The 20,891-nt window shown below is 39.3% G+C and overlaps 2 protein-coding genes and 2 non-coding genes across 5 annotated transcripts; all 4 read right to left on the reverse strand.

Moving 5' to 3' along the window:
* Nucleotides 1-5,962: 5,962 nt before the first annotated feature.
* ppp1r15b (protein phosphatase 1, regulatory subunit 15B) lies at nt 5,963-13,485 on the reverse strand. Of its 2 annotated transcripts, none has more exons than XR_009782679.1 (5): nt 13,124-13,485; nt 9,240-10,120; nt 6,638-6,790; nt 6,467-6,593; nt 5,963-6,388 (listed from the first exon to the last, which is right to left on the reverse strand). XR_009782679.1 is itself a non-coding variant. In XM_061720817.1 (5 exons), the coding sequence occupies exons 1-4, from the start codon at nt 13,272-13,274 to the stop codon at nt 6,546-6,548; spliced, it is 1,233 nt and encodes a 410-aa protein (XP_061576801.1). In that variant the 5' UTR covers nt 13,275-13,485; the 3' UTR covers nt 5,963-6,388; nt 6,511-6,545. The 2 variants fall into 2 exon arrangements, 1 of the variants encoding a protein (XP_061576801.1); XM_061720817.1 differs by having other exon boundaries at nt 6,511-6,593.
* Nucleotides 13,486-14,134: 649 nt separating this feature from the next.
* On the reverse strand, nt 14,135-20,659 carry rps13 (ribosomal protein S13). The gene is made up of 6 exons (XM_061720818.1): nt 20,567-20,659; nt 20,054-20,102; nt 19,845-19,923; nt 17,224-17,393; nt 17,038-17,138; nt 14,135-14,207 (listed from the first exon to the last, which is right to left on the reverse strand). Exons 1-6 carry the CDS (start codon nt 20,587-20,589, stop codon nt 14,174-14,176), a joined length of 456 nt encoding a protein of 151 aa, XP_061576802.1. The 5' UTR covers nt 20,590-20,659; the 3' UTR covers nt 14,135-14,173.
* LOC133444953 (small nucleolar RNA SNORA19) lies at nt 14,290-14,417 on the reverse strand. The gene has a single exon (XR_009782771.1). It is a non-coding gene; the product is annotated as a small nucleolar RNA SNORA19 (small nucleolar RNA).
* LOC133444954 (small nucleolar RNA SNORA19) lies at nt 17,546-17,673 on the reverse strand. The gene has a single exon (XR_009782772.1). It is a non-coding gene; the product is annotated as a small nucleolar RNA SNORA19 (small nucleolar RNA).
* Nucleotides 20,660-20,891: the final 232 nt, after the last annotated feature.

Genomic DNA, 20,891 nt, shown 5'->3' on the forward strand with positions numbered 1-20,891 from the left:
TGCTATTTCAACATTTAGAGTCATCACCAGAAAAATAACACCAGAAAAATAACTCATTTGACAATTTTCACCTGTTTCAAGTCAATTTTCACTTGAAATAAGTAGGAAAATCTGCCAGTGGAACAAGATTTATCTTCTCATTACAAGCAAAAAAATCTCATATTTTTCTACTTATTTCAAGTGAAAATCTTTGGAAAAAAAAATTGTTGTTTTTTATTTACTTTTTGTATGAACAGCAGCAAAGTTGAATAAAATATCTATTTTTCATTGAAGTACCCATCTTTCTCGTGTTTATTATCATTTGCCACATAATTAAAGCAACCTCATACTAAATTTAAGAAAACAATTTTTGCATTTTTTTGTCATATAATTTCATCCAAAACTTGTATAAATCGAAATGTGTTTCTTTGAGTGGCAGCCCTGTCATGGCTTGGCGGACAATAAGTTCTGGTACCCGACCGGACTGAACAGCGCCATGCACAGGTGCTGTATGCAGGTTAGGTACAGTCTGCTGCAGAGATGAGCGGACCTCAGCAAACCTCCATGAGCCGTTTCTTTACTGGTTGTTCGAGTAAAAGAAATGGTGATGAACAAGTAGAAAATCCTACCAAAAAGAAAAGCAAAAGCTTTAATCGCAAGTACGACATTATGTATATAAAATACGGATTTGTTGCAACGGGCGATTTGGAGGCGCCAAACCCACTATGTATTTTATGTGGAGAAACGCTCGTCAACGAAGCAATGAAGCCATCCAAGCTTCAAAGACACTTAAATACAAAACATCCTTCTCTCAAAGACAAACCAGTGGATTTTTTCGAAAGGAAAAAACGTGAGTTACATTTGCAGAAGCAAGTTTTAAAGGCCACAACATCAGCTAACGTCGCTGATGATAGCCTGCATTTTAAAATGCATTGTTTTTTTCTAAAATGTTTATTAAAATTGACATAAATTGTCAACCGGTCCCTGAGCTTTTTGTTTATACTTCTGCTGGTCCTTGGCTCAAAAAAGGTTGGGAACCCCTGCACTAGAGGACTCATTCTTTTGGGTTTGGAACGCTTCATCTGACATTATTTTTTTTTTTTTTTTTTTTTTTTTTTTTTTTTGCCCTTTCTTTAATTTTCTTTATTATTATTATCCTCACATCTTACATTACACAGCTGATGTACAATTGGTTTACAATTTTGTCAGGGAGAAAGAAAAACATCAGCATGTCAAAACATAGCTGTTGCCCTATAGTTATATATAGTAATGTTGAAAGAAACAAAACCTGCGTATATTTATATTTTTTAAGGTAAAACGAACAAACAGAACTAACCAAAGACAAACATGCACACACAAAAAAAAAAAAAAAAAAAAAAAAAAAAAAAAAAAAGGGAGCAATGATGAATCAAAACGGGATGTATTATAACAGCGACTTAATTCAGTTGCAGGGAGACCAAACTACGATATTATAAGAGTTTGGATACACACACACATAAAATTATGCACGTATAAAACGCATGAAACCTGGCAGTCCATCAAACCAACAGAGAAATGATCGAGAAAGTAAGTGAGTGGAGACAAGTAATTCAGTTTCTACATAATTGTGACTTTTGAATATAGGAGACCCATTTTGACCATGACCGTGTAAATTTATCCATTTGTAGCCGAAGTGAGAAAGTAATCCTTTCCATTTTATATATTTCGTTGACAATATCAGTCCATTCCTCCATTGTGGGGGGGTCGGGATGCAGCCAGTGACGTGTGATGGTTTTCTTGCCAGCAGAAATCTCATCTGACATTATTACTAGAAAAATTAAAACGTATACGGATTTTTTTCATAAATCCTGCCACAATCCGGCCTCAAGCTCCTTTAATGAAAAGTTGTTTCTGCCTAAATATGACTTGATCTCATTCTTGAGCTTCATAATTTGAAAATCTGACGTTTTAGCACTATCGCTCAACGGGCTGCTGTGCGCGCTCCCGCGGCCACAAATCAGAAGAAATCAGATTCTGGCAGGAAATCACTTTTTGGCACAACACCAGCGTCCCAGCAAAATGAGCGCAACAGAGAAGTGTTCAGAACAGCACAGAGAGCGCACACTGAAGGCTGATTTATGGTTCCGCGTTACACCAACGCAGAGCCTACGGCGTAGGGTACGTGGCGACGCACACCGTACGCTGCGTTGGTGTAACGCGGAACCATAAATCCGCCTTTAGCAATTTGTGCCAACCCGGGGTGCCGATAAATGAAAAAAGATTAGACAACATCGTGATTGGACAAGGAATTGGCTGGGCAGACGTGGGAAATGCCGTCTTTTTTTCTGCTATTAAAACATTTGTAATGTGAATTTGCAACACTTTAAACCAGGCCAGTTGACAGTCTTGCCGGGGCCTTGGACAAAATAATCTAAGATGGGCCCCCCTGCGCCCGGATCTCTCCTTCTCCTCTTCCTCTCCTCTCCCTCTGCTCTTCAGGTTTTTATACAAGCTAATGGATGTTAACATTAGAGCTAGCCAGTTAGGTTAAGTTACAAGGTTGGTAAACGTTGTAACTGTTTCTTACCTTGCTCTACGCTGACTTTATTAATTCCAGCTTCACCGTCACCACCTTTTTAAAATATTTGTGTAGAGAATCTCTGAGGCCTCTATTTTCTTCTTCTCTTCTTCTCTTTTCTCTTCTTTTCTGAGCACCGGACTTGTGCTGACCGGACATTTTGACCATTCTAATGGTTGAATTAAATGATAACATCAAATTTTGATCAGCGGCCAAACCATTTTTGTGTCGGGGGTTCTTGACCACAAGGACAATTAGGAAGAAAACAAATAACAAGCTTTTATATAACTCAAATACTACATATTTTTTCCACAAATAGGCATATTTTGAAACATTTTGAAAAATGATTCCATAATTTAATGAGAATAAAAAAAAACTTTTTTTTTTTTTTTCAGATCTGGACCCCCCCCTACCCTGGGCCCGGGACAACAGACCCGTTTGTCCCCCCCTATCGGCGGGCGTGCTTGAAACTACAAAGAATATTTTTTTGATGTGACATCAGAGATTGCGCATGCTCTCTGTGAAAGGATGAGGCAAATCGGGTAGTAGCACGACCAGGATTTCAAACACATTTGATTTTCTTGCGACCTCAGGATTCGTGATCGGGAGCTCGTCGTGAGGTGTTAATCTCTCGTCGTTACCCCACGTTTACTGCACGAGGCACGAGCAACGATCGGGTCGAAATCCGGCCCGATCCAAAAAATAGTCGCACCGACTGGAAAATTGGCTCAAAACGAGCCGATAATCGCAGTGTCTGCCCGGCTTAATGAGTAGCAAAAACAGTGAGATTTTTTAGTGCGTCTGAAACATTAGTACGTACTCAATAGTATGCGCTATCCATACTCATTCCTGGAGAAATTTATTAGTGTGGATTGATGGACACTAGCTAAGCAGAAACTTCCCACGATGCAATGCAGCGGTGTTTGGTTGCTAAGTGCTGCGCAGATACATATATGTCATAAGTATAATATTAAGTATAATAATATTATTATATAATATTAATATTATAATAATCGTATATAATGTCATCTTGTTTGGGCCAGGATAAAGGGGAAAGAGTGCTGCTACTGCTGCTGTGAGAGGAGTTGTTACCATGGTAACAGCTCTGCCTCCCAACGGCAGGAAGTGCCGTGTGGCTCTGAGTAGTACGTCCCAATTAATGCATACTACTGATATTTACTCAAAAGTTTGCCGAACTAAAGTATACTTTTTGAGTATCTACTGTTTAGTATGGAATTTCGGACCAACCTAGAACCAGTCCAGACCAACCTAGAACCAGTCCAGACCAAACTAGAACCAGTCCAGACCAAACTAGAACCAGTCCAGACCAAACTAGAACCAGTCCAGTCCAGACCAGTCCAGACCAACCTAGAACCCTGGTCTCAGTAAGGACTCGGGTCTCATGTAGATGTTAAACAACAGAAGCCCCAGAATTGAACCTTGAGGAACTCCACACGTTATTTTTAGCACAGATTTGTACCTGAAGACACAAACTAGTCCCCGTCTTTTAGATCACGGTTTCTCAGCCACCCCGAGTCCCAGGTCCAGGTCCTGGTCTTGATCTTAGAGGGCGGGGTCAGTCACGTGACTCGGACCTGTATTTAACGTTTTTTTTTTTTTTCATATTTACGGTTTAAAAACAGCCAGAAGATTCTTATTTATACAAGAAGAAACAAAACCTTTCAGTCTCTTTGACGTCAAAGTTGTTTGATCCATGTAAATACGTCACATTGTTCTGGTTTTATTCAGTTATTTATCCGTTTTGAAGATAATTCAGATTGTGAGAGTTCTGCACCACAAACATACCTGAAATCTTTACAGTTAAATATTGATTACTGATCCAGAATAAATATATATAAAAAATCTGGATTCTGTGTGACGGTCCACCAGACTGGTCTGGGGGTCTGGTCTCAGTTAAACTGAATTAAAGTTGGAACATTTTAGGAAACAAATCAAATAATAAAATTTCACCATAAAAGAGATGAAAGATGATAAAAGATGAAAGATGAAAGATGAAAGATGAAAGATGACAGCAGAGCTGCAGGACGACGTCAGCGTGTGTGTGTGTGATGGTAATTAATTTCATCCCTCAGGAAAGTCATTTCATCACACTGTGTTTTTGAGGGTCTGACGACAGACTTACAGCAGTCAGTCTGCATGGAGACGCAATGCCTTCTGGGAAATCTGGGAGGGAGGGAGGGAGGGAGGGAGGGTGGGTGTGTGTGTGTGTGTGTCTAGCGTTATCATATCAGATTAATGAGAAGGAAAAGAACCCAGTTTCACACATTCAGGTGAATTCAGAGTAAATATTTCTATGCGTCTCCAGATGAACCAAACGAGGCTGGAACCAGGACCAGGACTCTAGTTTCTCTGGAACCAGGACCAGGACTCTGTTTTCTCTGGAACCAGGTCCTGGACTCTGGAACCAGAGCTGTGTCCCAATTCAGGGGCTGCGTCCTTCGAGGGCTGGATTTGAAGGCCGATTACGTCACAGCGGCCGAAGGCTGTCCCATTTGGAAGGCTCCTTCAAATGCAGCCTTCTTTTCCCGCTGTTTGAAGGATCCATCGGTTGTATCCTCCGCGGCCCACCATATCCCAAGATTCATTGCACACAGTCAGAAAAATATTTAACAATAAGGAGTATAGCTCTGTGATTGTTTTTTTTCCATAATCTCAAATGGTTTTCTTACCAAATGGACGGAGAAGTGGGAAGCGGGAGAAAATTATACTTTTTTAAATTATACTAAAATTATACATTACACGCCTTCCTCCTCCAACAAAATGAAAAAGAAAAACAAAAAAAACTTCTGGCTCCATTTCTTTTTTTTTTTGGTTCTTTCTTTCTTTTCTATCGTGTTTTCTTTCTTTCTGTCTATCTTGCTGTCTATCTTTCTTTCTTTCTACTTTGTTTAGTGACGTAGGACGAGGGCGGAAACAGCTGGTGACGCAACCAGGAAATCCCCCACAGGCTAGTCCAGGGGTCGGAAACCCAAAATGTTTTAGAGCCATATTGGACCAAAAACACACAAAAACAAATATGTCTGGAGCCGCAAAAAATGAAAAGTCTTGTATCAGCCTTAGAATGAAGACAAATGGCGAAAGACGGAATGTTGAGAAAAAAGTCGAAATGTCGAGAAAAAAGTCGAAATGTCGAGAAAAAAGTCAAAATTTCGAGAAAAAAGTCGAAATGTCGAGATTAAAAAGGAAAGGAAAAAAGAAAAAGAGAAAAAAAGGAAAAAAAGAAAAAAGGAAAAAAAGAGAAAAAAGGAAAACAAGATAAAATAAAGAAAAAAAGAAGAAAAAAAGGAAAAAAAAAGGTGAAACATTTCTGAAAAAGCTCCAGGAGCCACTAGGGCGGCGCTAAAGAGCCACATGCGGCTCCAGCCCCTGAATTGGGACACAGCTACAGACACAAACAAGACCAGATACATTAACAAACTTTATTTAAACACAGAGCACCGACAGTGTTGCTACCTGTTTCACGTCACTACAAAGTCTGACATCATAAAAACACACGACCAAAACTTAGAACGGTACGGCAAGAACTGGACCGGAGCGGGACGAGTTCCCATCATGCTTTGCTTCTGTCAAACACTTTACACTGTAAAGATCTGCTGCCTCGCGTCACACACTCACACACACACACACACACTCTCTCACACACTCACACACTCTCACACACACACACACACACACATAAATAAGGTACATTTCCAGGTCTCTAAGGCGTAAAAACAACATTCCAACATCGATGAGGTTTACAGAGGAAAGTGTCCATCAGTGCAGAAACTCCGAGGTACAAAGTTGTCGGACACCAGAACATCAAGGTCCAATCAGAGTCCGGGGGCCCGAGGCCCCGCCCACCGGTGGGCGGGGCTTAGGCAGTAGCCCCGCCCACCACCTTGGCCCGGTGGGCGGGGCTTAGGCGGTAGCCCCGCCCACCACCGTGGCCCGGTGGGCGGGGCTTAGGCCGTAGCCCCGCCCACCACCGTGGCCCGGTGGGCGGGGCTTAGGCAGTAGCCCCGCCCACCACCGTGGCCCGGTGGGCGGGGCTTAGGCCGTAGCCCCGCCCACCACCGTGGCCCGGTGGGCGGGGCTTAGGCAGTAGCCGATGGTCCGCTCCGCCTCCTGGATCCTCCTCCGGAAGCGGTCCCGGTCCCGGGCCAGCTCCTCCCAGGGCCCGTGGCGGGACGCCTGCCGGGCGAAGGCCCACGTCCTCATGTGGTGGACCTGGACGGTCGGGGAGAACCGGACCTGGACCAGGGGAGAGAGTCGGGGTTAGGACCAGTACTGCCTTATGTCACTTCATCAATGAATGTGGTTTTACTGCTATTTCAACATTTAGAATCATCACCAGAAAAATAACTTATTTGACAATTTTCACCTGTTTCAAGTAAATTTTCACTTGAAATAAGTAGAAAAATCTGCCAGTGGGACAAGATTTTTTGCTAGTAGTGAGAAGATAAACCTGAGATTTTTTGACTAAATATGAGACATTTTAACTAGAAATAAGACAAATATTCCTGGTAAGATTTTGAGTTTTTGCAGTGTACATAAGATGTTACATGTTAATTGACATTACTAAGAAAAAAGTCAAAATGTCGAGAAAAAAAAGTCGAAATGTCGAGAAAAAAAGTCGAAATGTCGAGAAAAAAAGTCGAAATGTCGAGAAAAAAAGTCGAAAGGTCGAGAAAAAAAGTCGAAATGTTGAGAAAAAAGTCGAAATGTTGAGAAACAAGTAATCTTAAGAATATTTGTCTTATTTCTAGTTAAAATGTCTCATTTCTAGTCAAAAAATCTCATTACACTAAAACTGCCATCCCTCCTTTCCATCCCTTCTGTCATTTCATCAATGAATGTGGTTTTACTGCTATTTCAACATTTAGAGTCATCACCAGAAAAATAACACCAGAAAAATATCTTATTTGACAATTTTCACCTGTTTCAAGTCAATTTTCACTTGAAATAAGTAGAAAAATCTGCCAGTGGGACAAGATCTTCATTTATTTATTTAGCAATAAAATCTTGTTCCACTGGCAGATTTTTCTACTTATTTTAAGTGAAAATCTACTTGAAACAGGTGAAAATTGTTGTTTTTTCCAGTGATGAGTCTTGTTTTAAGTGTAATGAGATTTTTTTTTACTAAAATAAGACATTTTAACTAGAAATAAGACAAATATTCTTGTTAAGATTTTGAGTTTTTGCAGTGATCCATGTTACTTATCCTGTGAAGGACAGAGTCATATTGATAAGTTCAGAAAAGTGTTTTTTATTGTTGTGTTTTGATGTATTTGATGTAAGCCCAGTGGATATTTAAAGCTTACAGAAGGCTGCATTTAACTGCTGCTATGTCATTCCTGCAGTATTTCTGCAGGTGTTTTGGTCACTGCTATTATTTGTAATATATTATATTTGTTATCAGCACAAATTATCTGTCCCCATATAATTAAATCCACCATCCCCCCTGATTTTATTTTACAACTCGAGGACCATCTACTGAGTGCGTTTACATGGGAAATTTAATTCCTCTTTAAAATTAAATCCGATTTAAATTGATTAAAAATTACGATGTAAACACCTAATTCTGAATGAAAATGGCCATACCGAATTAAACCTAATTCCGAAGTAAGTGGCTGGTTTATTCCGATTTTAAATATGAATAGAATAATTCCAGATCATGTAAACACTCATTCCGCTTTAAATTAATTCCGGTCTTTCTTTCTGCTCGTTCCCTCGCCCGTCTGTCTCCATGATCTTATATTCCACTGGGCTGGTTTTCTAAACAAAGTATCAAGATGGCAGCACGCAGTAAACGCTGGTCAAGAGCAGAGACCATTTATTTAATAAATAACTTGGACTAAGGCCCCGTTTACTCGTAGCAAAAACGGAGGCGTTTTCATGCGTTTTGACCGTTCGTTTACACGAAAACAAAGCCCAAAGTCTCCAAAAACCATCATTTCTGAAAACTCCGGCCAAAGTGGAGATTTTCAAAAACGTTTGCTTGTAAACGGAGGGAAACGGAAATTTAGGCTTCAGAACGTCACATTATGAGACAGAAACGTCACCAGCATCATTTGTGCGACCTGTGTTTACAATTAGTTTGGCCACAGTCAGTATTTTCTTGTATTTTACCTGTTTTATATTCTAAAGTCACACATAAAAGTAACTCCACTTCTCTGTCACTCCAAACGAAAGACTCTTGTTCATCTTGGAAGTAACTTCCAGTTAAGGCTGATTTATGGTTCCGCGTTACACCAACGTAGAGCCTACGGCGTAGGGTACGCGGTGACGCACACCGTACGTACAGTAGGCTACGCCGTTGATTTAATGCGGAACCATATTATTCAGGCTTCACACGTGTCATTTGTTGACGTTTTTTTCCAGGATTCTGATTGGCTAGCATGACTTTATCTTCTCGTTACACTGCCCCCTGCAGGTTTGGATGCTCATAGCACCTTAACAGCGTATTTATGCGGGTTCGTGTAAATGAGGATATTTTTCAAAACGTAGAGGAAATATCCGTTTTTGTAAATACGTGTGTAAACGTGGCCTAAACCTCAATTCAGAATTATTATTTCCATGTAAACTCGAAGGAAAATAGTTTAATTCTGAATTAATTAATTCGGAATAATTAACTCCAAATTAAAAAACATCATGTAATCATGACCAAAGTTCCTGCTGGAGGAACCGTCTCGGTACCGACCTGTTTCTGTGCAGCTCTGCTCTGGTTCTGGTCCGGGGGTGTCTGGGCGGCCGGCCCCGGCCTCTTCCAGGGAACCAGAACCTTCTCCGGGTGCGAGTGCGGCTTTGGCCTCCTCTCTGGCAGAACGGGTCGGGTTCTTCTCGTGTTCTTGTCGTCTCTGGTCGGTTCTGCGGCGCTGCTGCCGTGGTCGTCGTGGCGACGGGCCGGTGCCGGCGGGGAGCCCTGGAAGTTGAGAGGGTGGTACGGGTCGTCCCTCCGGCCCAGAGACTCCCAGAGCTGGTCCTCCTCCTCCTGGTCCTGGTCCTCCTGGTCCGCCGGGTCGGCGCGCGGGGCCCCGGCGGCGCTGAAGCACAGCGGGTTGTACGGGTCGCCGGCGCCGCTGAGCAGCTCCCAGAGCCGGTCGCTCTCGTCCTTGTCCACGTCGGGGCCCGACCCGTCCGAGCCGGACCAGCTGCTCCAGCTGCTCTCGCTGTCCGAGCGGCAGACCCAGATGTTGAGGTCCGGCTCCGGCTCCGGGGCGGCGGCGCTGGAGAGGCAGGCGGAGAAGAAGAAGGGGTTGTACGGGTCGCTGGAGCGGGACAGGGACTCCCACAGCGCCTGGCCGTCCTCGTCCGGCCCGGCGCCGCCCGGCTCCTCCTCGCTGCTCCAGGGCGAGCTGCGGTCCTCATCCTCGCCGCTCTTCCCGTCCCCGGAGACGAACAGGTTCCAGTCCACGGCCCAGCCCGCCGGCGGGCCCAGGAAGTCCGGGGCCTTCCCGGCCAGCGGCGCCGCCCCGCCCACCACCGAGGAGAACAGGAAGGACTCGGGGGAGCCGGCGTCGCGCAGCTCCGCCCCCTCCTCCGTGATCCTCACGTGCACCTCGAACCGGAACATCTGGAACACTGAGAGGGAGAACCGGGTCAGACCTGGGGGGCGGGGTCAAAGGTCACGCGGGACCAGCGGGGTCAAAGGTCACGCGTTTCTGAGCTTAAACCGTTTCAGTCTCATCACAATAGGGATGGGTGGTATGGACTAAAAAAACTATCACGATAATTTCTGACATTTATCACGATAACCATAAAAATGACGATAAAAAAAATCTCTCTTTCTTTCTTTCCTTCCTTCCTTCTTTCCTCCTGCTCTCTCCTTCCTTCTTCCCTTCCTCCTTTTTCCCTTCCTTCCTTCCTTCCTTCCTTCCTTCCTTCCTTCCTTCCTTCCTTCCTTCCTTCCTTCCTTCCTTCTTTTTTCCCTTCCTTCCTTCTTTCCACCTGCTCTCTCCTTCCTTTTTCCCTTCCTTCCTTCTCCCCTTTCCTTCCTTCCTTCCTTCCTCCTTCCCTTCCTTCCTCCTTCCCTTCCTTCCTTCTCCCCTTTCCTTCCTTCCTTCCTTCTTTTCTCCCTTCCTTCCTTCTTCCCTTCCTCTTTTTATCCTTCCTTCCTTCTTCCCTTCCTCTTTTTTCCCTTCCTTCCTTCTTCCCTTCCTCTTTTTTCCCTTCCTTCCTTCTTCCCTTCCTTCCTTCTTCCCTTCCTTCCTTCTTCCCTTCCTTCCTTCTTCCCTTCCTTCCTTCTTCCCTTCCTTCCTTCCTTCTTCCCTTCCTTCCCTCCCTCCCTCCCTCCCTCCCTTCCTCCCTTCCTCCCTTCCTTCCTTCCTCCCTTCCTTCCTTCCTTCCTTCCTTCCTTCCTTCACGTATGTTGTGCGTGGAACGCAGGACCATAAATCAGCTTTAAACAAAAACATCAACGGGAATTTATCGTTTTTACCGTGAGATACAAATTCTTATCGTGAGAAATTTTTTTGACGGTTTATCGTGAACGGTAAAATATCACCCATTCCTACATCACAACTTCAGCGTTTTTGGAGAAAGAAGCTTAAAATTTTCACCTTTATTTTAAAAATCTTTTATTTCTTGAGGAATGTTTGTTATCCCCATGGAGGCAATTTGTTTTACTGGCAGTCTCTCTTACTTCTTGCTTTTATTTCATTAATTTAATTAATCTTTTTGAGGGTAGGCAAATAATAAGCTTTGCTTCAGCCTACCCCTTTTCAGTCTAGATGTTATTTGTTTATTTGTATACTGGAAACTTTTTTGTAATGTTTTCTTTGAACAGTATATTCGTTTTCTTGTCATTTTTTATTCTTAGTTTTTTTTTTGTGTCATGACCGAAAATAAACTAAACTAAACGTAAAAAAATTGAATTACTGAAAAGAATTATTTTCAGTTATTTTAAACTTTTCTTTTGTATATTTGAGAGTTTTGAAACTCAACGCTTTTTTAAAATTTTACAAACTTTTAAATTTTTTAATGTCCCAATTTTAATTTTTTTTCTTCCTGAAATTCTTTTAAAACCACTATTTTGTCCAAACTTATGTCAGAATTTCTGACTTCTCTTGCAAATCTGAGTATCTCAAGTCAAACACATAATATATATATATATGTGTACTTGACAGGAAGTACTAATATGGGAGAACCGTCATGTTCTATTAATATCAAATCATCTCATGTGAGTGACTCTTGTAACAGTTGCTCATCGGCCGCGTCAGTAAACATCACGTGACTTGAACTTTGGCCATAATTAAAAGCCGATGAAGTTAGTTTCTGATTCGATCAACAATAACGATTCCACGGGATTCCCAACAGTCCTGATGGAGCGAGCTCCATAACTGTGTCCGCCACACTATATTATTTAATTTAGTTATTAATAAGTCTACTGTTAGACCTGGTTAGGGGGTGTAACTGCCAGATAAAATAAAGTCTCTTACGCTGTTTACTGAGACGGATCAGAAACTAACTCGAGCTGCGCGCCAGTTTTAATAATAAATAACTATATGAATAATAATTAAGTATATTAATCATAAATAAAACTGTATTCACAACTATTAACTATATTAACTAATCAAATAAAACTATTAACCATAATGACAATAACTATTGATATTAACAATAACTACATAATCATAATAAATAAAACTATATGAATAACTATATTGATACTTATAATACTAACGATAAATATAATTATATTAATAATTACAATAATAATAACTATATCAACAACTATTATTGATATATATAACTATATATAACTATTAAGTAGCTATATGAACACAACTATATTAACAATAAATATATTAACAAGTATATTAATACCTATTTTAACAACAATAATACCTATATTAACAATAACTATAATAAAATACCTATAACAATAATTTTAACAATACCTATATTAAGTATTTTAACAACAACACATATTAACAAGTATCTTAGCAACAATACCTATATTAATAATACCTATATCAACAATACCTAGATTAAGTGTTTTAACAACAATACCTATATTAATAATACCTATATTAAGTGTTTTAACAACAACACCTATATTAACAAGTATCTTCGCAACAATACCTATATTAATTGTTCTAACAATACCTATGTTAACAAGTATTTTACCCACAATACCCATATTAAGTATTTTTACAACAATACCTATATTAAGTATTTTAGCAACAATACCTATATTAACAAGTATTTTACCAACAATAAGAGCTATATTAAGTATTTTAGCAACAATAATAGCTATATTAAGTATTTTAGCAACAATAACTATATTAAATATTTTACCAACAATAAGAGCTATTAAATATTTTAACAATAACACCTATATTAACAAGTATTTTGCCAACAATAAGAGCTATATTAAGTATTTTACCAACAATAAGAGCTATATTAAGAATTTTACCAACAATAGCTATATTAAATATTTTTACAATACCACTTATATTAACATCCATCTCCTCACGCCCATGCAGCTGTAGTAGATGACCTGAAGTATTTTACCAACAATAGCTATATTAAATATTTTAACAATAACACCTGTATTACCCCCCCATCTCCTCACACCCTCACCTGCCATGCAGCTGTAGTAGATGACCTGCAGCAGCAGCCGCAGATGCTCCCACAGCCCCGTCAGCATCTGCCTGGTCCACGGCAGCAGCGCCGTCTTCCCCCCGCCGAGCCGGGCCAGCTCCTCGGAGCCGCTCCTCTCAGTCGCAGCCATGTTTCCTGGGACTAGTTCCTCCTCACGTATTCTGAAACTCCCCCACCAACACCTTCGTTTCGGTCGCTGACAGGCTTCGGTCGCTGGGACGGCGCTTCATCTTCCGGTAGATAAAGATTGGTGCCATTTTTCTCCCCCCGTCGTCAGTTTTCATGCTGGATCTCCATGTTTGTGTCTTCGTTGTTGTGTCGGGAGTGAATGTCAGGCGGTTGCAACAGATCGGGTTTAAATACACGGATGACGCAGGGAGACTGGGCGGTGATTGGCCGGAGCGGCTGTCACTCAACCCCCGCCGACCAATCAGCGGCGGGGAATCGGTTTCCTGACCGGAGTCACGTTAGATGTGACGCAGAGAAAGTGCCCGTAATATCTAGGAAATTTCCCCTAAACACCCCCGCAATCCAAGTGAAATTAACGTTTAAAACGAAATGTAAACACCCGAAAAGAAGTTTGGGTGATGAAAGGAAAAGGTCTGACCGTATAAACAACACAGCTGCATCGTTTTCACTTTCAATTCACACACACACAAAATGTGGTTCAATTCAATTACCGGTAGTTAAATTTAAAAAAAGACAACCAGACTTTCAATTCACACAAAACTATTTGGTTCAATTCAATTAGTTAAAATTAAAAAAAAAAAAAAAAGACAACCAGACTTTCAATTCACAAAACAATGTGGTTCAATTCAATTAGTTAAAATTAAAGAAAAAAAAAAAGACAACCAGACTTTCAATTCACAAAACAATGTGGTTCAATTCAATTAGTTAACATTAAGAAAAAAAGACAACCAGACTTTCAATTCACAAAACAATGTGGTTCAATTCAATTAGTTAACATTAAGAAAAAAAGACAACCAGACATTTCCCAATTTAAACTGTTTTATTTATCCAAAAAGAAGTTTATGCCACCAGAGCAGAAGCTGTAGAGGACTCGCTGTAAGAGAGAGAAAAGGGTTCATTAAAACCACATAGTTGGTTAAACTAGTCACAAATACGAGTCTGTGAATATAAATAAAGATTGTCTGAAGGGGACTGGCAGAGATGACACCATGTGGTCACTCTGCTAATTTACCTCCAGCTTTTTATAGCACAGAAGAAATATCAATACTCTTAATATTGAAGAGCATGACAATGAATTGTGCAATTTTTTTTTTTAAACCTCAAAATTCTGCAAACGGCAGCACACGGTGATAAAGAATGAAAAAGTATTTAAACATCACTTTTCAATGGGGAGATTAAATCAGGGCGACTATCCTGACCAGTCTGGTTACTGTCTAAACTGGTTTCCAGGGAAACCAAACAAACAGCCTTTGGACCAGATCGAATTACAACTGGTCAGAGTGAGTCACGTGATGTGGGCGGAGCTACAACCAGTGGGCGGAGCTACAACCAGAGCAGGAAGCTGGTGAACAACTGGAGCTGCTTTTACAGTCAAAACCTGCTAGTAGTAATATTACTACTAGTTATTAGTAGTAATAATAATACTAATTAGAAGTAGTAATAATACTACTGATACTACTACTAATTGACACTATTCATTTATACTATGTTATTATAACCATTATATTGTACGTATGTTAACAGTACACTTATTATGTTTCTATATTACTGTATTTCTTTTATTTTTTATACTAATTTTTCTTTATCATTTATTTAGTCTGAGTTCATGTTGCCCTGAACATGTATCTGACTTGAGCTGCTGTTAAAACGTTCCCCTCTGGGGATCAATCAAGGATGTTTTCTTATGTTCTTCCTCCTTTTTATGTATTTATTTACTTTTCCTTTGTTTTTGGGGTTGGTTTTTTTTGCTTTGGATTTTTTGTTTTCTTTTTTCTCCCCTTTTTATTCATCTATATTTTAATTTATACTGTGTAGCTTTTATACTTAAATATTACTTAAAATAATGTATTTATTTGTCATTATTTTCGTTGAATGTTTGTTCTGTTCTTGGGGAAAAAAAAAAAAAACATCCTAGGAGGTAGACTATCTTTTTTTTTAATCCTGTTCTACTGTGCCTTACCCCCTAATAAAAATATTAAAACAAAGGATGTTTTCTTATCTTAGTAGTAATAATACCAATACTAATACAAATTAGTAGTAGTAATACTAATAATATTAGTAGTAGTAGCAATACTAATAGTACTACAAATTAGTAGTAGTTATACTAATATTATTAATTAGTAGTAGTAATCATATTACTATTTTTAGGACAAATACTAATTATTAGTATTGGTAATACTACTCATATTGGTAGTAATGGTATTAGCATTATAACTACTAATTAGTACTAGTAATAATAATACTAGTAATTAGTAGTAGCAGTAGTAATACTATTTATTATTATCAGTAGTAGTATTTTTATTACTACTATCAGAGGTCATGCTTCTCATTTATGTGTGGTTGAGTGGATACTTCACAAAACCGTAACATCATTAAACAATCTTCACATATTAAAAACATGACGCAAGAATATAAAAACTTGTTGGATTTTGGTGTTTTTCTGTGTAGATTTGCCCCCGAATGAGATCAGATCTTCACCGCGCCAGAACCCTCAGACAGAACTGTGAAAACACCTCCTGGTTCCTGGTGACACTGTTCTAACCAGCAGTTTCCAGGTAAAAGCTTGTTTCTGGTCGGGACAAACCCGCCCACGGTCCTTCAGTATTTTGCCGCGTCTCAACTCTTGGAACTCTAGTGTTTCAGCTGAGTTTACCCGGCCTCCTGGGAGAGTTGTCTAGATGTATTTGTGCGCTCTCAGACCTCAGGTTTAAGCATATAACCTAAATCTAATTCCTGGGAATCTAAAGACTAAAGGAGGTGAAGATCAGATCACATTTGATGTCAAGTTAAAGCAGGAAACCAGGGGCCGGATTCACAGAACATTCTTAAGAAAAAAAATCTTCCTAAGTGTCATCTTTTTCTTAAGTTCTGTCTTAAGAAGAAAAAAGAGAAGAAGTCATATTCTCCAAAAAAGTTCTTAAGTATTTTCTCAACTTTCTACTTAAGTTTATTCTTAAGAAAAAACTTAAGAATAAATGGTATTCTTGAAATAAAAGTTCTCCAATTTGTTCTTGACTTTTTTCTTAACTTTAAGACAACCTTGACCTGTCTTAAAATTTCTTCTGTGAAAAGACTAATAATCACCTTTTTCAACACATTTTAGACAAGTTTAGACTAGTAGGTCATAGTTTGAGGATGTACTTTGTAATTAATTACACAAAGAGCCTGTTAACTGTTTGTTAGCATGTTAGTTAGCGTGGTAGTTAATTAGTAATTTTCCCCAATAGTATTTTTTTTAATCACATTAATCTCATCCAACATAACCTTGAAAAGTTCCTGCATCTCTTTTTCTCCTTCTCCATGTTTAGTGAGTGACTGACGGTTAAGACCAAACTATCTGTATAAATGTTTGTTGGCGCGTGCAATGACATATTTTAAGAAGTTCTTAAGTAGGAAAAATAAGAAATTCATAAAAATCTTAAGACAGTTCTTAAGAAAATATTGAGGAATTGCACTTAAGAACTTTCTTATGAACTTCGTAATTTTAGATCTTAAGACATTTCTTAAGATCGTTCTTAAGAACATATTGGTGAATCCGGCCCCAGGTGATTTTAAGGGGTTCACACACCTTTCCTGGACAACTTGTGCTTTCATAAAAACAACGTATCACAGCTCTGCCCAATGACTTGGATAACAGGCTGATGTCGGTAGATCAGATCATCCCTGATGATCAGAAATGTAACACGACGGAGGGCGATACGTACTACTTCCAGTTGGGGGCCAGTACCCTCTTGGTCTTGTAGTAACGAGCCAATCTGTGGATCCTGCTCTCAATGAGAATCAGGCGGAACTTGGCATCTTTGTCCTGAAAGTACAGCAACAGTTAAGATGATTGATCAGGAATGATCAGAAACTCAACCACCGTCTCCAGACTCCCGGCCCGGCCGTACCTTTCTGTTCCTCTCCAGATGCTTCCTGACGGCCACGGCCTTCTTGATGAGGTGGTACAGATCCTCGGGCAGGTCCGGGGCCAGACCCTTGGACTTCAGGATCCTCAGGATCTTGTTGCCGGTGACGAAGCGCACCTGGGCCACACCGTGGGAATCCCTCAGGATCACACCTGGAAGATCAGACGGTCAGAACCCGAGGAACCGTCGCTCCGGCAGAGCAACCACAACCACTCAACATTTACGCTGATAAAAAATAGTAGCTCCGATATGAGTGGATTTAACATGTTTACTAGTTTACTATGAGTCCGTGAATATAAATAAAGATTGTGTGAAGGGGACTGGCAGAGATGACACCACGTGGTCACTCTGCTAATTTACCTACAGCTTTTTATAGCACAGAAGAAATATCAATACTCTTAATATTGAAGAGCATGACAATGAATTGTGCATTTTTTTTAAACCTCAAAATTCTGCAAACAGCAGCACACTGTGATAAAGAATGAAAAAGTATTTAAACATCAACACTTTTCAATGGGGAGATTAAATCAGGGTAACTATCCTGACCAGTCTGGTTGCTGTCTAAACTGGTTTCCAGGGAAACTCAGGATTTCAAACCCCTTTACAGACAATTTGCATCAGACAATGTCATATCTGAAGGTATAAATTCGTACAGGTTTAATTAACTGGAATTAAAAAAATATATTTTTCTATTATGTACAAATGTATACATTTATTTCATTCATTGATTAAAATAAAACAATTTAATATAAATACAAACATTCCTAAATTATCAATGAAACAGAGCAGAAAGAAGAATATTCTTGTTTAATCTGCCCCTTTACATCAAGAAATCAATTTACAAAGAACTTAAATTAAAAAAATAAAATAGCTGCCGGCCAACAGACAGTCACATGACTTTTGTTCCCAAGTTACAATTCAGTTGATACCATTCAAAAAATGTTTATATCTCTCATGAAGATGGGGATGTCAATCAAACGTAACCAACTTATATTTCATTATATTTCTTTAACATACTGGCTTTAATTGTTCTTTTGAATGACATTTTTGATTTGGATTCTTTGTTCAGATAAAACAAACTAATTCCTTTCACAGAAACAACGTTCCATCATTTCAGTCCTGAATCCTGGTTCTTTTAAATATCTGTTCCCTTTAAGTTATACTTGCTTTCTATTTTTTTTTAATCTTTTCTGAATGTTGATCGGTAAAGTTTTTTAATGACCTTTAAACATAATTGCAGAATAGTATAATCTACTAATTCATAGGAATAATGGATTTGTTGGGTCTCTACATCGTTTTCAGCTGATTATTCTTATGGCTCTTTTTTGCAAAATGAAAAGTGACTGAATATGTTTCACCTCAACACAGTAGGTCAGATATGGAACAATCAGTCTGTTATATAAAATGTACAATATTTGAATATATGTTGTGACGATGAGCTAATACTGGTGAACATGTTTATGTTGTTTAGGATTGTTCTTTTGTAAATACTGTTTACCAACCACTATTTTGATGTTGATTTTACTATTTAAAACACTTTGCATTACTAATGTATGAAGTGCTATAAAAATGAAGTTTGATTTGATTTCAAATATTTAAAAGACCAGAAAAGTTGTTAGTGATGGTTAACCGCCATCGTCAGTGGAAAGTTGCATCCAAAAAGCGCCAACGTGTGAAATCTGTCCCGGCGTCTGTGACAATCATCCATCCCTGTATGCTCAAACCAGGAATAAAGACTATAAATAAACTAATCAAATACACAACTGGTTCTAAACTGATCAGCAAGTAAAACCACCTCCAAAATCATCAATTTTATCACGAAACCAAACTGTAAACCCTTCAACACACCAGTTATAGAAGAATAAGCTTTATTGGCCAAGTATGAACATGCCAGACAGGGAATTTGACTGGTCGTTTCGCTCACTGAACCAATAAATAGACATGTGGCTCTTATCAATATATTACACTACTCACTTTTATTTTTAACATGGAGATTAAACGTTTTGGTTCTTAAAAAAAGAAAAGAGTGTCTACTCATCGACGTTATTAATAATTTTGTCATTTAAGTGAAATTCATCAAATGATAAAACGGTCTATGAAAAGGCATTAAAACCCTGTTTCATTCCACCAGTTAGGTCTATCCCACATTTTTTGTAACCTTTATTCATTAGGAGGTGAAATATTTAACTATTTTTATCATGTACCACAGCAGATACAAAATAGCACTACAGCACTTTAGTTCTCAAACCATTCATTTCCCCAGCACTGTTTTTTCGCCATTAACTTTTATTGTGAATGCATATGCCATGTTATGTGTGCTATATTGTTTTCTTTTTTTGTGATTATTATTATTGTTGTTTGTATGATTTTTGCTGATTACATCTGGCAGGGGAACTACCGATGTAAACCAGCCTATGGCTGCAATCTGGGTACATTTTTTTTCCCATTAAAACATTTAAAAATAAATTGAAATTGTAAAATCTCATTGAGACCAAGGGTCTCATATACGAGGGACATGTTTTACAATAAAATACTGTTGTACAATAACCATGACATCTAATAACAGCAACAATAATCAGTAATTAATATAATTGTGAACTTACCGATCTGGGAGGGGGTCAGGCCCTTCTTGGCCAGCTTGAAGATCTGCTCCTTGACATCGTCAGAGGTGAGCTTGAGCCACTGTTGGAAACACAGTTTAGTGATGATGATAATGCTGATAACAATAACAACGTTGTTCTTAATGATGATAACAGTAATAATATTATTAATGATAATAACAGTAATAATGTTATTTTAATGATAAACTCACGGTGGGGACACTGCGCCGGTACGGCAGCGCTGACTGGGACAGGCCCTTTCTGTGGACAAAACAACCTGGTTAGGACTTTAGTTACTCTGAAACAAACATTTATCTCAGAAACTGAAATTAACATCAAATTAATCTGAAATAAAGATAAAATAAAGACTTATTTCCGAGTCCTGCAGCCGCTAACATTAAACATACTCATCCATTAAACACATGTGTGACATCTAAACTCCACATTTAACACTTTGCAGCGTTTATCAGCACCATGTATGAAATAATTGAGATTTAAACCTAAAAAAAGTTTAATTTTCCGGGACTGCGGGTGTGCTAACATGCTAACGAGGCTAGCCGCAGATGGAGCTCCGTTTTTCTGCTTTTTTCTAAAGTTCTGTCTGAAATGATTAACCTAATTTTGTTCTATATTCAATAATAAAAGGTTTATCTGTGGTGCTGTCCCACTAAAGCCGCCCTAGAAGCTTTAAAACCTTAATTAAAAGCGTTAAAGGGGGAGCTGACCCGGGAGCGTGCATGCGACCCATGATGGCGGAGGAAGAGAGGCCGCACACGCGCCGCGCTGCGCTGATCTGCGGCTGCGCAGGAAGTGACGTTTGACGCTGCTTCCGGTGTTCTGCCAATTTCTGCTGCTTTGCCAAAAAATGCTACCTAATGGTTTTTTACCTTTGTAGAGCTACAATTTTACAGCGTTTCACTCCCTAAACCACTTCCTTTTCCCCCAAGTGGTCTTTGTCTCTTGCCAGGCCGTCATTGTAAATAAGAATGTGTTCTTAATGACCTGCCTGGTTAAATAAAGGTGAATAGCCGAATGAATATCAAATAAAGT

Source organism: Cololabis saira, chromosome 5, assembly GCF_033807715.1.
Source record: "Cololabis saira isolate AMF1-May2022 chromosome 5, fColSai1.1, whole genome shotgun sequence".
NCBI lineage: Eukaryota > Metazoa > Chordata > Actinopteri > Beloniformes > Belonidae > Cololabis > Cololabis saira.